Below are 14,981 nucleotides of genomic sequence, written 5' to 3'. Positions count from 1 at the left end.
TAGGATTACAGGTGTGAGCTACCCCGCCCAGCCAAGAGTTCAATATATTTTAAGAATATTAGCCTTTTGTCTGTTGTATATATTATGAATATTTTCTCCCAGTCAGTTGTCTTTTTGTTTATGGTATTTTTTTGTCATGCAAAAAATTTTTATTTACATTGAGTTTACTTTTCTCCAGTACCAGTCCAGACCTAATGTAGCAGCTCATTAATATCAGCCAGACCATAGGCTCTTACATCAACACTTAACAACCAAGCGTGTTGGCTTGTTACCGCATAGTTGCAGGATGGTTACTAAACCTCCAGGCATCACAGCCATGTTCCTGGCAGAAAGATGAGACAGGGCAGTAGTAGTGATGCATGTCTCCTTTCATTGGAAGAGCAAAAGGTTCTCAGAATTTCCCTAGAAGAATTCTATTTAGGTCTATTGGCCAGAATTGGGTCATATATCCACTTACTACCAGGGAGACTGAGAAACCAAATCTTTTGCTTTTTATCCTCCATAGTGACAGAAGGCAAGAGAAAGTGCAGAACTGGAGGAGGGAGCAGGAGCAGGAGCAGGTGTTGTTAGCCCACCTATCAGAGCCTGCCACTGAGCAAGGGGAGTATCAGGCAGAAACTAAATGTCGGGTTAGGTGTCCCTAATGGAGAAGTCAGTAGCAGTCTGGATGGGAGTGTTTCTAACAGTGTTTAAAGGCCTTGTCTCTGTGTTACGTTTCGTTTGGCAGCTCCTTTGCTGATGATATATCAAGTTCTCAGAGAAGCAGCCTGATTCTTTAGCAAGTGTTTGGGTTAGGCTCTTTGTTCGCTTCAAATGTCAAAAAAACCTAACTCAATCTTAGGTTAAAAAGGGAATTTATTACCACATGTACCTGAAAAATTCAGCAGTAAATCAGATGCACATGCAACTTGGTCCAGAGTTTCAAACGGTATCAGTCGGACCAGTTTCCCTCTGTCTCTCAGCTCAGGATCCCTCTGGGAAGTACACGCTCAGCCAAGTCCTTGTGTGTATGGCAGCTCTTTCTGGCTCCAGTATATAAATACTCACAACCTCTAATCCAGTTAAAAAATGCTTATCTTTCCCAACTATTTGAGCAGAAGTCCCAGACCTTACCCATTGGCTTACATAAGTTCATATGCCTCTCCCTGAACTAGTCACTTTAACCAGGGAGACTCAGGGCTCTTACTGCATTGAATTATATATAGGCTATGCCTGAATGATCAGAAGAAAAATCCGGGGACTGTTACTAGCAAAAATAGAGAGCAGATGCTGTATGATGTGTCCACTGAGGCAGTAAAACGTTGATAGGAGACATTCTCTTGACTAATCAATCTACGAGTATGCATATCTGTATATTTGGTATTGGACTAAGAACCATGAGACCTAAGCTTAAAGTCCCAGGAATTCAGCTACTGGTTTTGTAACTTGACCAGTTATTTTTTTTTCCTTATATGTAAAATGGGGGCTGGGCACGGTGGCTCACACCTGTAATCCCAGCACTTTGGGAGGCTGGGCTAGGAGGATCACTTGAGGCCAGGAGTTTGAGACAAGACTGGGTAACATAGTGAGAACCCATCTCTACAAAAAATTAAAGAAGTCAGCCATGTGCATTAGGTGCCTGTAGCCCCAGCTACTTGGGAGGCTGAGGCAGGAGGATGACTTGAGCCTGGGAGTTTGAGGTTGCTGGGAGCTATGATGATGCCACTATACCCTAGCCTGGGCAACAAAGTGAGAAGGTGTCTCTAAAATAAAATAAAATGGGGATAATAAATTGGTATATTTGCCTGATAGGATTATTGTAAGAATTAAGTAAGATAATAGATGTAAAAAAGACCTCAAAAATTATAAAGAACTAAAAAAAAATTATAAAGAACTATTCAAATACAAGGTGACTGATTCCTGTATCTCACAATATTTTGCAACATATTTGTTTCACTTTGATATTTAGAAAATAATTTTATCTAATGTAAGTGGCAGATATAAAAAGATAAAATTATAAAAATAAACTACATAGTCATCATGTATCTTGGAGGAAATATTTATTTTTACTTTGAGTAATTTTAGCCTCTGGTTTGTCTTTGGGTTATATTTCTAACAGATTTTTAAAATTTCCTTTCTTAGGTCCCTCTTCAGAAGATTATCAGAAATGCCGTAATAAAATGTAAGAACTAAAAAATTTAAAGTTATTGTGCTTTTGAGAATCCTGTATTCTGATAATTATGTAGCAAGTATGATTGTTGGTCCACAAACTCAGGTGTTCATTCATTCACTATTTGTTGACGACTCACTGTGTGTCAGGACTATTCTAATTGCTAGAGATACAGTAGTGAACAAAGCTGATGGAAAACAATCTCTGCCCTCATGGAGCCCACATCCTAGTTGGAAGAAGTGGACAGTGAGCAAATAAATAAGGAATTTGTACTGTGTTATATGTTAATGAACTCTATGGAGAAAAATAAAGCAAGATGGGAGCTAGGGAATATTGAGGTGGAGGTTTGCTATTTTAAGTAATGTGGTCAGGGAAGTCGTCATTAAAACAGTAGTGTTTGGGTGGAGACCTCCTAAAGGAATACGCAGAGCAGCTGTGTGCCCGACGGGGGAAGCTGTGCCAGGTGGAAGGACTGGCCAGAGCAAGGCCCTGAGACAAGAAGTCCTGGAACCTCTGGAGTGAGAGAGGTAGGAGACAAGTGGGAGAAGCAGCAGGAGGCCAGACCGTGTGACCCGGCAGTCCACTCCCAGGTGAGCACACCTGAGAGAAATGAAATACACACACACAGAAACTGCCGCCTCAGTGTTCACAGCTTTGTTCAGAATAGCAAAACAGAAAGTGGAAACCGCCCCAGCGTCCATCTGCTGATGAATGGATAAATAAAAATTGGTATATCCATAAATGGAATATTATTCAGTAATAAAAAGGAATAAAATGTTGGTATAGGCTACAAAATAGATGAACCCTACAAACATTATAAGTGAAAGAAGCCAGTCACAAAATACCACATATTTTATGATTCCATTTATATGTGGTATCTGTAACATAGCTAGTCTCACATGGATATCTATAGAGACAGAAAGCAGATTAGTGACTGCCTAAGCTGGCAGGCTTGGAAGGAAATGGAGATTAACTGCTAACAGATACAGGGTTTCTTTTAGGGGTGATGAAGGTGTTCTAAAGGTGGTTGTGGTAATGATGGTTACACAACTCTGGATATACTAAAAACCATGGAATTGTAAACTTTAAATGCGTGAATTATATGTATGTGTGAATTATACCTCAGTAAAGCTGCAAGAAATGTTAAGACCGAGGAAAGCAAGGAAATATAATTTTAATAGAAGATAATAGATAATAGGAAAGGGAATTAGAACAAAAATAAGCCATAAGAGTTAGGAGTATGATGCTCTAATTGAGCCAAATTTAGCTCTGGGCTACTTAAGATACAAGGAGAAAGTCTACAGCTATTTGATAGATTTCATTTTCTTCAAATAATCATGTACATCTCTTACTGTCTTATGACTAGGATTTTTGCCAGAATTAAATGGCAAACAGTCCAGTGTTGTCTTCTTTGATGGGAGTCTAAAGTATAGGTATTCTGTGCTGATGGGAGTGTAGGGGTAAGGATTGATGCACTTTTGTTTTTTGTTTTTTTTAGACAGGGTCTTTCTCTGTCTCCTGGGCTGGAGTGCAGTGGCGTCATCATAGCTCACTGTAACCTCAAACTCCTGGGCTTGACTGCCACGTCTGGCTGATTTTTCTATTTTTTGTAGAGACGGGATCTTGCTCTTGCTCAGACAGGTCTCACACTCCTGGCCTCAAGGGATCCTCCCACCTTGGCCTCCCAAAGTGCTAGGATTATAGAGGTGAACCACGTGCCCGGCCTTGGTATACTTTTGAGTACAGATTTTTGTGGAAATTTTTCATTACCCAACCAGAATTATTACCTCTTGTCCTTCTTCACAGACATGTGCATGATTAGATTTCTGTCTTAGAGCAATCACTCTTGCAGTAAAGAAAGAGATGAATTGGAAGGAATATTTCAGCTGACGGGGTGACTGCTGTAAGATTCCAAGAGAGGCGTGATGAGGACCTGGACTTCAGCAGCAGTGATAGCAGAAAGGAAAAATACGAGAACAGTTCAGGGTGGATAGTTAATAGTTTTTAACGACTGACTGGAAGAAGATGGAGGCCAAGTTGACCCCTAGCCCTCTGATGTAGGAACCTGGCTGGCTGGTGACTTACTCACGAGGTGAGAGAGCACACATGGAAAGCGAGAAGGGCGGGGGTGAGCCTGAGCCACCTGCAGCACCGTGAAGTGCGGAAGCCCAGCAAGGGTTGGAGGTCCCAGCATGGAGAGCAAGGGAAAGGTCCTGGGCTGAGGGCATATTGGTCTCCTTGGGAAAGCGTGGAGGGCGAGGAGAGAATAGCAGTAATGTGATGGCCTCCTTATAAATATGTTGCTTATATTTAAATGGTGAGGAATTTCTCAAGAAAATGTATTAACTGTTACTCTTGGGTGAATTGTTCTTCAGTGAATGACAGTGAAAATTGTGCAGGTAAATGACTAAAGCCCAAAAGTGATAATAGACTCACTTTAAAAAAAAAATCCCTTCCACAATTTGCACTGTAATATATACTTAAGGAAAGAGTGATATTAATATTTAGATAATAGCAATACCATATTTGTGTGCCTATTTATCTACTAGACACTTGGCATTCTCTTTAATTAAGTAGCACATTCACAAAGTTAAAACCTTACAACTTTGACATAGTAGTTAATAGAGAAAGGGAGTTTTATTTACATTGCTGTAAGATGTGTGCCTGTATATTGAAATGGAGAAAATATAATAGAACACTAGATTGTGTGTATCTGATCTGTTTCCTGTCTCCCCTAAATGCTGCCCTCTCTTTAAAAAATATAACCTACCACCTGTATACGCAAAGAAAATATAGCTTTATTTTTCCAGAAAAATAACTGGTCTGGACCTCTCGTAGGCCCTCATCACCCTTCTCCCCTATTTAGCTGGGAAATGATGAGTTAAACTTACTTATTGTCATTCAGTTACTTCCAGTTCAAATTCCCTTTTGGGTGAATGCTGAATCTCAGATTTTCTCCCCATTCCTTGTCCCTGAGAATGGCATTATGGGCAGGTGATCATACCGCTTGATTTGGCTGGGACAGCCCCAGGAAATGTTGTTCGACGTGTGCTTAACAGCACCCTTCTACCCTCAGAAATGTCACAGTTGGGCAACGGCCACCCCCGCGGTGCGTAGGCATCGGGCAGACCTTATGGAGCCTGCGTTGTAGCAAGGGTAGGCGAAGGGTGAGGTTACAGCCTGGGGTATCTGGGGTCCGTAAGCTGTCTGAATTCGTACTCATTTATACTGCCAGGTCCTAGGTTGGTTCTGTACCTGCTCTGGGCTCCACTGACAAAGTCATTGACTGCTAAACCTAAGGCCTTATTTAGGACCTGACGTTCTCTATTGCTGGTTTTCCCTCACCTTGGCTTTTGCTCTTCCTGAAACTCTGATTCTCATTGAAGTCCTCTGTCTAGACGTGGACTAGGCTGCCTTTTGGCAACCTTTGTGGTAGAGTCACCTGACCACAGCACCCCTGTACCAGGTATTTTGGCTCTAAATGTGACCACTTCCTGCATTGCCCTTAGTGTATGGAACCTTGAGAACTTGGTCACGATGCACAGGAGTCGGGGGAATACCAGTAGGGCGAACTGAGACCCCTTCTCTGCCTGAGCATCCCAAGCTCTTATTTTAATGTTGAGTTTTCACTTGTGTGGACGGACATCTAGAATTTAAAACGGAGTTTGGCACATGCCCTCTCTACTTTTGCTGTTCTCTTCACATCTTCTAATATCATCTTCCTACCTACTACCTCCATCTCCAGATTTGGGGCTGGAGGGAGGGAAGTCCGTTTCCACTGTCTAACTGCTTGTTTTCTCCTTGTCCCCCTTCTCCTGCTAGTAGTGCTTCAGACTGGAAGGTGTGCTGGAGGATCTCTGTGTTTACATCCTGGGTTTTTCTTTGTTATATGGCTGTCGTAGTCTATTTTTTGTTGCTTGTAACAGAATACTTGAAACTGGATAATTTATAAAGAAAAGAAATTTATTTCTATGTTTATGGAAGCCGAGAAATCTAAGGTTGAAGGGCTGCGTCTGGTGAGGACCTTCTTCCTGGTGAGGGCTCTGCAGTCTCGTGGTGGGAGGAGGCGGCACACAGCCAGGGGCTGAGCACGCTAGCTCGAGTCTCTCTTTCCCCTCTTAGAAAGCCACTAATGCCACTCCTGTAACAATCCTCCCTCCATTAATGCATGTGTGGACTCATTCACTCCTGCGGCAGAGCCCTTATGGCCCTGTCACCTCTCAGAGGCCCCCCTTCCCAATACTGCCACGTTGAGAATTATTTTCAGCATGAGTTTTGGAGGGGACAAACATTCAAACCACAGCAGTGGTTAATAGTAGAACTCTGTAGTTGTGTCTTAACTTGTGTGTGTTTATAGGAACTTGAAGAATACAGCAAAATGTTAAATGTGGTTTTCATGTTAGAGTTTGGGCAGTGGCTTCATAGATAAAACTGAAAAGTACCCCCACTCCCTGTTCTCTGTAGAACCGTCTCTGTAGAATTTGTGAAAGGTGAGATCAAAACCCAGTTCTGCCAGCATTAGCCTGTTAACCCATCTCCTAACTATTTACGAAAAGGCTAAGAATACACTAAAAGGATGAAAAGACCAAGAATGCTTATTTCTTTGATGAGAGTTGTTGGTGTCACATGCGAGGAGGGAGGGAGTCTTCTCTCTGACCTCAGCACAGAGAGGAAGCTCCAAGAGAACCATTTGGAAGGTTCAACATATGTCCCTGGGATTTGGTTTCTCACTTAAGCCTGAAAAGTCTGAATGGAAGAGGGTCTATTGGGTGCTTTGGAATGGCAGAATGAAGAGCAAGGTCGATGTTCTGTCAGAATTTGGCGTGACAGAGGTTTGTGTATAATGCCTGTAGGTCTGGTGTGGATCCCACAGAGAGGGCTCATGATGTATCATTTTGAAAGGGATCATGTGCAGTGTGACTTCCTATGAAGGGTGAAGTAACCTCAATCAAAAGAGGCTGGGTGTTCTATCATCAAATGCAAAAGCTGAGGATATTGTAAGTAGCAGCAAGCGAGAAAGCCCCAGTGACAGGGAAATCTCCAAAGAACGTTTCAAAATACTTCCAAGCTTGAAAGAGACAGCATTTGGTCATCTGTCATACCCAAAAGGTAGCATTGCCACATAATGGCATCAGTGAAGATCAGGAAGGGCCTTTCCTGTCCCTTTCTACAGCTCCTCCCCTCTGATCCTCTGCCAGAGGAACCCAGAGTAGCCACCAATGGGCAAGGGAGCAGAGCAGGAAATAGAGAAGATTCCAGTGGTGGTTTCTCTCTCCACTGTGTGTTATAAATCTAAATGGAGCCCAAGCTGGGAAAATCAAAAAATATAAATTGAATAAGAGTTTGAGTTGTGATATTACACTTGGTTTTCATTACCTAAAAATAACTATAAAAAGTTCATTCAGAGGCAAGAAAGTATTGTTTTGACAGGGCGAGTTTAAAGGGAAATATGAAAAAATAAAATTACTTTTTGCTTCCTTAGTTCAGCTATTCAATTAAGCAGAATAGGAGTTGAGAAGATCCTCTTCTCACATCTGGTTTTTAACTCCATTGTCTTGCTAGGGACTCAGAAATCCCATTTTGGTGGCCAAAAGCTGAGGTTTGATCCTTCGATATTTATTCCTCTTGTAACAGCTAGTCCTTTCCTCCATGTTTGGATAGAATTGAGGGCGGTCTAATTTGTGGAAGTGCAAAAAGAAAAAACAATGTTTAAAAAAAAATTATCTTCCATCTTACTTGAAATCCTTACCACGAGAATCCTGGGAAACCCGATTGCTGTCCCTTTTGCATAAATAAGGTAACCAAGACTCAGAAAGGTTCAATAGCCTCCTCAAGGCCACTCAGGCGTCTTGAGAAAGTCAAGAACGGGTGTAACCAGGTCTGTCTGATTCTAAGCGCCATGCCTTGTCCTCTACACGTCTTGTCTCACACTGACATGTGTAAAAATATTGCTTTTTTAAACTGTTTGTTCATATAGATATGGTGACATTTTTCTAATAAATTTTATTTTTTCTACAGGATAATTAATTGCATGTAAATATCTTTAAGTAATATTTGAGGATTCTTTAAAGTTACTGAAAGATTAAGAAAATATCATTAATTTGTTCTTATTGTAGAGTGATGACATTAGCAGACCAAAGTATTTCTCCAAAACCAAAGTGTACTTCAAGGTCAGAATCAGGTAATACGTAGTGAAACTAGTTGTTTTCATGATTCTGTATTTCTTTATGTGTACTACAATGCAGCATGTGTTAACAAAATTGGTGGTCCAGGAAACTGAGTACTTTTTGGCTTGGTTGTATTTAAAAAATGAAGATATGTGGAGTTAGAAAGTGGGTCTTTCCCCACAGCATGCATAATTTATTCATTTAATAAACATTTGGTGAGTATATACTCTGTACCAGGCATTGTCATGTGTACCAGTGGGAAGTGATACACTTTTCCTGCCCTTGTAAGTCTCAGTCATGGAGAGGAAGATACGTGTTGGAGAGAGGAACAGATACGTTGCGGTTGTGTGATCACTGAAGGATAAAGGGATCAGCAGAGTGACTTGCATCACTGACCCTCTGTATTTAGTTTACCGTTAGAGCAAGACATTTATGTCCCTATTAACCTCTGCTGTATCTCAGGTTTCTTTTTTCTTTATTTCCTGCAACAAGTTTTATAGCATTTATTTGAGAGGAAACTTGAAGAATTGCTGCTTTTGCTTTTGATGGTTGTAAATATTTATATGAGTGAAAAATATATATTTATTCGCATAATCTTCACTTTAAGACGTTATCTTAATGAACATTTACTAAATGCCAGGCATTGTGCTAGGAACCATGGGTATAAAAATGATTAAGATGATTTCTAAGTGAAATTAGTCTAGTGATAAAAACTAAACTTATGAAAGAATAGATCCTTGGAAGGAGCAGTATCTTCTACCCTGGAGGGTAACATTAGAAGGAGAATTTGTTTTAAAAACTAAAGACTAAGGGAATATGTGAACAACAGAAGAGAGGTAATGAAAGGGAAAGTGGTAAGGGCACTAAAAACAACGGTGATTTTTCCTAGGTCTTGCCCAATTAGAAGTTTTGCATTAGCTGTCGAAAATATTGTCTATAAAGCTTAGTGGTAAGATAGAATAGTGATTCTGGAATTATGTGTGCTTTTTTATTCCTTTATGTGTTAATTGAATTAAGATTTAAAATTAATATCACATCTTGCTCTAGAGGTTTTTTTTTTTTTTGGTTTTTTTTTTACATATTTTTTCTTTTTTTAATTTTATTTTAGAGACAGGGTCTCGCTGTCGCCCAAGCTAGAGTGCAGTGGCCTGATCGTAGCTCATTATAACCTTGACCTCCTGGTTTCAAGTGATCCTCCCATCTCAGCCTCCCATGTGGCTGGAACTACAGCCAGGCCCTGCTTGGCTAATTTTTTTATTTTTCGTGAAACATGGTCTTGCTGTATTGAGGTTAAGACCCTTATATACAGCTGCCTTCTGGATATGTCCTCTTGGATTTTTATAGGCACCTCAATTTGCCATTCGTTAATTGAGTTCATTCATCAAATATTTAGTAAGCACCTACAGTGTGACAGAAACTGTTTTAGTTGCTGAGAGACATGACAAAGTCCTTGCTCTAACAGAGCGTATGTTATAGTAGAGGAAGGAAGATAATAAACAGATAAATAAATGCGTAACATAATATTAGGTAGAAATAGCAGTAATGAAGGAAAATAAAGCAGGGTAAACAGAGAGGTGTGACCAGGCGTGCTGTTTGAGACGGGGTCATCACCTTTCTGAGGAGGTGACATTTAGGTAGAGTCTGAATAAAGTCAGAGAGTTGGCCATGCGAAAATCTGGGGACACAGCAAGCCAGGCAAAGGAAAAAGCAAGTGAAAAGGCCGTGAGATGGGAGTGTGCTCAGCGTGTGTGGCCGGGGCAGAGTGAGGAAGAGGACAAGTGGTTGAAACTGCAGTCTGAGAGCCGGTCAGGTGGCGCAAGGTAGAGTCTTGTAAGCCGTGGGAAGGGCCGGGCGGTTTAGTCTAAATACGCTGAGAAATACATCCTAGATCCTCCTAAAGCAGAGGGATGTCATGGTCAGGTGTATATTTAAGTTTTTTATTTTCAATTTTATTTCATTTTAATTAAATTTAAATAGCCCCATAGGCTGGTGGCTACAACATTGGACAGTACCACTTGAAGGTGTTCCTCTGTGTAGTGAGATGGAAAATAATCTTTCTGGGGAAACACTGGTTTCATCTCTTCCGTCTGCTTAAACCGTCACTCCAGGGAGGAGGAAAACTCTTGAGCTGGAGCAGCCCTGGGCTTCCAAGAGCCCTTGGGTTCTCTGTTTCTATGTACAGTATTTCTGTGGTCCGAAGGCTCTAAAGGGTGTTCTTTTTCTATGTTCTGAAGACTCATATGTGTATTGTAGAGTTCTTACCTTGCCGGCCATGTGGAGAACCAGCTATGGTGGCAAGAATGGAAGCAAGGAGACCTTGTCACACTATTCCAGTTATCAGATGATGGTGTAGCAGGGGCCTGATTTGGGATATATTTTAAAGGAAGATGCGCCAGGATTTTCTGATTAGGCTAGATATTAGGTAAGAGAGAAAAATAGAAGTCAAGAATGAGTATTAAATTTTTGGCTTGAGCAGCAAGGTAAGTGGTTTTATCATTTGCTGAGAGAGCACTACAGGGCAGAGCAAGTTGGGAGAATGATCGAGAGAATTTTGTTTGGGGATATTAGACTTGATCTCTCAGCCCACACACATGGTGTCATGTAAAAGAGCACAGGCACAAACATGTATATACTGTGAGATTTCATATGTACGAAGTTCAGGAACAGGCAGGACTGTTCTGGGTGATAGACATCAGAACAGTGACAGTCTTTGGGAAGGGGGAAAGAACACCTGGGAAGATTCTGGGGTGCTGGAAATGTTTTGTGTTTTGATCTGGGTGGTGGTTATATGAGTGAATACACGTACACAGAAGATTGTGACCATTACTGTATATATGATATATGTCAATGAAATATTTAAAAATTGAGAGGCTATTAACCTTCAAGTAGAGATGTCATGAAGGTAGTTTGGGATGCAGGAGTCTGAAGTTGAGAGCAGAGGCCGGGCTGTAGGTATGTATTTGGAATCAGCATGTAGATATTTTAAAGCTATCAAATTAGAGGAAATTACATAAGGAGTAAAAATAAATAGAAATGAGACCTATAAAAGGAAAGGAGATAGGACACTCCAACATTTAAAAGTAGGGAAAGGGAGAAGTGTCCAGCGAAGGAAACTGAGACTTAGTGTGGTGGTAGGAGAACCAGGAGAGCACTGTGCCGCGTAGGCCAGGAGAGGAGTGTGCTTCAAGGAGGGAGTGATCCCAGCTGTGACAAATTGTGAAGATTAAATAAAATGAGGATGGAGGACTGAGAATTGTCACAACCAAGACTAACCTGCTCCTACCCCAGGACCCTTTATCTTTTAGTTAGCAAATGTAGTTTAGCAAACTAGAAACCTGAGGGTTGTCCTTAACACCTCTTTTTCAGTCACTCTCAATCTAATATCTGTTTCTAAGTCTTGGTACCAGTTTTCTCTCCTACTGAAATCTCAAACCCACCTGGCTTCTTTTTTCCTTAGGAGATGCAGATGGCAGGAGCGAATAGCCACCAGGGTTGCCAGATTTAGCAATTAAAGATACAAAATGCCCAGTTGAATCTGAATTCAGATAAATAGCAAATAATTTTTTAATATAAGCATGTTCTAAATATTGCACATGCTTATACAATTACTTGTGATGTACTAAAAAATTGTTCAGTGTTTATCAGAAATTCAAACTTAACTAGGCTTCCTATATTTTATCTGGCAACTCTACTAACCTTTAGAGTGAGATTAAGGAATATGTAGGCAAGACACAGATCACGAAAAGAAGAACTTTGTATGTTAAATTAAGGAAATTCAGTTTTAACTTGAGGGCAGTGGAAAGCCTTTGAAGAGTTTTAAATTAATGATTTTAGATTTACATTTTGGGTATACAAGGAAGACAATGGACTGCTGAGGGAGGTGAATTAAAAAGCTGTTAGAATACCAGGAAAATCTTTTCATGCCTTAAATCAAGGTAGTGGTGTTAAGAATAAAGCAAAGTTGAATATGTGATATGATATGATAGGCAAAATTGGCATAGAGCAGACACTCAATAAATATTTGTTGCTTTGTATCGAGTGTGGAGAATGAGGAGAAGGGAGGACTCGGACTGAATGAAGAGAAGCCGTAAAAAGAGGCCAGATGGGAGGGAAGATGTTCGTGCTGTTGTGTGAGGTCCAGTGAGGGAGCCAGGAAAAGGCCCTTCCAATATCGGTGGGGAGTGCAACCGGATTGCTTTAGATTTGGAAGTCAGTAGGCGGAGAGGAAGTCAAGTTACTATCAGTGGACAGCTCTTGGAAGAAACTTGCCTTTGGACAAGAGGAGAGAGGGGGTCTGTAGCAAGGGGGCTACAGGGAGGTACAGGGAAAGTTCTAATAAGATGAGCGATGCCTGAGCTTGCTTTCAATGCTGACAGGAAAGTTGCAGTAAGAAGGGAGAACTTGAAAATACAGTGGAGTGGATATGGTAGGATGGTGAATGAAGACTTTTAATCTCATATAACTTTCTCTACTAACAGAAAGGAAGATACTTTATATACAGTTTATTTACTTCTGTGAAACCTAGAGCTCTGGAGATAAAGGTATTTTTAAGGATTTTTTTTCTTATCTACAGGAAGTCAGATTATTCAACATGTATTAAGTTTTTCTTCTTAAACTATTACAAAGGCACAGTCACTAAAATTAGGGTTTTTAAAAATTTTGTTTTATTTTCTCAAATTTGAATTCTCGTGTCCTCTGGACTTACAGTTAATGACAAGTTAAATAATTAGAATGTTAAACTATGTTTTTATTTATAGATAATGCAGCTTGTGAAGTTTTACTTGCTGAGAAAACTTGCCCTTCAACCCCTGCAAAAACACAGAAAAAAGCAAGTATTAAAGCAGAATAACTACATAAAGCATGACTTTCATTAATAAAGGGTATACTTTTTTTTGAGATTGAATGTCACTCTGTTGCCCAGGCTAGAGTGCAATGATGTCATCATAGCTCATTGCAGCCTCAAACTTTTGGTCTTAAGTAATCTCCTGCCTCAGCCTCTCGAATAGCTAGGATGACAGGTGCCTACCACCATGCCCAGCTCTTAATAAGTTTCCTTATTTTTATAGAGAAGGGATCTCACTGTCTTGCCCAGGCTGGTCTCAAGTGATCCTGGCCTCAGGTGATCCTGCCTCCTTGACCTCCCAAAGTGCTGGGATTACAGGCATGAGCCATTATGCCCAGCCAAGGATATACTTTTAACCAACACTCTTATAGAAATTATTTTGCAGCTATTTAAGTCAATAATTAAAAGCATTTTTGGAGTTTCATAATTAGATTATTCAATTTTATGTAAAACCTAACTGCATATACATGAATATACTGTATAAGTTTAACAAAAGAGAATTAAAATGTACAGTCGTTCCCGCATTATCCGCAAGGGATCTGTTCCAAGACCCCCAGTGGATGCTTGAAACTGCAGTTAGAACTGAACCCTGTATATGTATATATGCAGTGTTGTTTTGATCTGTTAACTGAGATAGCTATTACGTACGTAACTAGTGAGTGGGTAGTTTATACAACATGGATGTGCTGGACAAAGGGGTGATTCGTATCTTGGGCTGGACAGAGGGCGGTGGCATAAGATTTCATCATGCTACTCAGAATAGCTCGCAATTTAAAACGTATGAGTTGTTTATTTCTGGAACTTTTCATTTAATATTTTTGGACTGTGGTTGACAGCAAATAACTGAAACTGTGGAAAGCAAAACCATGGGTACAGGGGAAATACTGTACTTTACATTTTTTCCACCTTCCCTTTGAATAATTGGGTGCCTATTAGTCTTTAATTTAAGGTAAAAATAAGAAATTTACCATGTAGCCAGAACAGTGTGTTATGCTAAGGATTGCTTGTGAATCAGTATGTTAGGCTTGGAATCTGGAGGTCTTTGGGGAAGACTTTTAACTTAATATCAAATGTAGCAAGAGCTACTTCTTAGGTGACTTTTCATTAATTATATCTTTGCTTTATATCATTCCAGTCAGGTAGGTAGTTGGTTTGTTTGTTTTTACCAATTTTACAGCTGAGAAAACTGAGGTTTAGCTTTTCACCATTTTTTTTTTTTTGAGGATCTAGTGGTAGGTCTTTCTGGATCTAACACCTGTAGTCTTTACACTAAACCACACTCTTATTGTAATAAACCAAGGAGTGGATTGAAAGAGGGCAAGAGTGTCAGCAGGGTGACCATTGGTGAGAAGTTACAGCAATTTTTGGCAAAAGATTGTGATGACTTTGATTAGGGTGTTTTGTAGGAGAGATGGAGAGAGATGAATGGGTTCAATTTTGCTTGTAGAGTTGATAGATTGGGTAAGAAAGATGTCTACATTTCTGCCTTGAGCAGCTTTGGTGGTAGATAAAGATGCTATTTAATGTGATGGGAAGACAGGAAATTTGAGTATACCTGAAAGATGGAAATGCTGAGAAGGCCATTAGCTCTCAATCTGGAGGTCATAGGAACAGATGGGCAATGGACAGCATTATAGATATTTTTTTTAAGTCATGGAAATGGATGAAATCATCTGGGAAGGAGTACCTGTAGAGTGAAGAAGAGAAGGGGGTCTAGGATCAATCCTTGGAGAACTCCACAGTCATGTAGAATAGAAAGAGTGGCTAGAGAAAAGGAGGAAAATAAACAAAATGTGGTATCATAGAAACTAAGAGAAGAAAG

General features: G+C 40.3%; 1 protein-coding gene across 1 annotated transcript in view; it reads left to right on the top strand.

The window, feature by feature from the left end:
* MEIKIN (meiotic kinetochore factor) overlaps positions 1-14,981 on the top strand; it is a 55,349-nt gene that overhangs the window by 16,048 nt on the left and 24,320 nt on the right. Inside the window, exons 7-9 of the mRNA XM_045552396.1 lie at positions 2,122-2,161; positions 8,266-8,330; positions 13,074-13,144. Of these exons, the coding sequence (XP_045408352.1) occupies positions 2,122-2,161; positions 8,266-8,330; positions 13,074-13,144 (176 nt within the window). The remainder of the gene's footprint in view (positions 1-2,121; positions 2,162-8,265; positions 8,331-13,073; positions 13,145-14,981) is intronic.

This window comes from Lemur catta, chromosome 5 (assembly GCF_020740605.2).
Source record: "Lemur catta isolate mLemCat1 chromosome 5, mLemCat1.pri, whole genome shotgun sequence".
NCBI lineage: Eukaryota > Metazoa > Chordata > Mammalia > Primates > Lemuridae > Lemur > Lemur catta.
The sequence above is the reverse complement of the archived record's forward strand: the minus strand, read 5'-3'. Positions and strand labels throughout refer to the sequence as shown.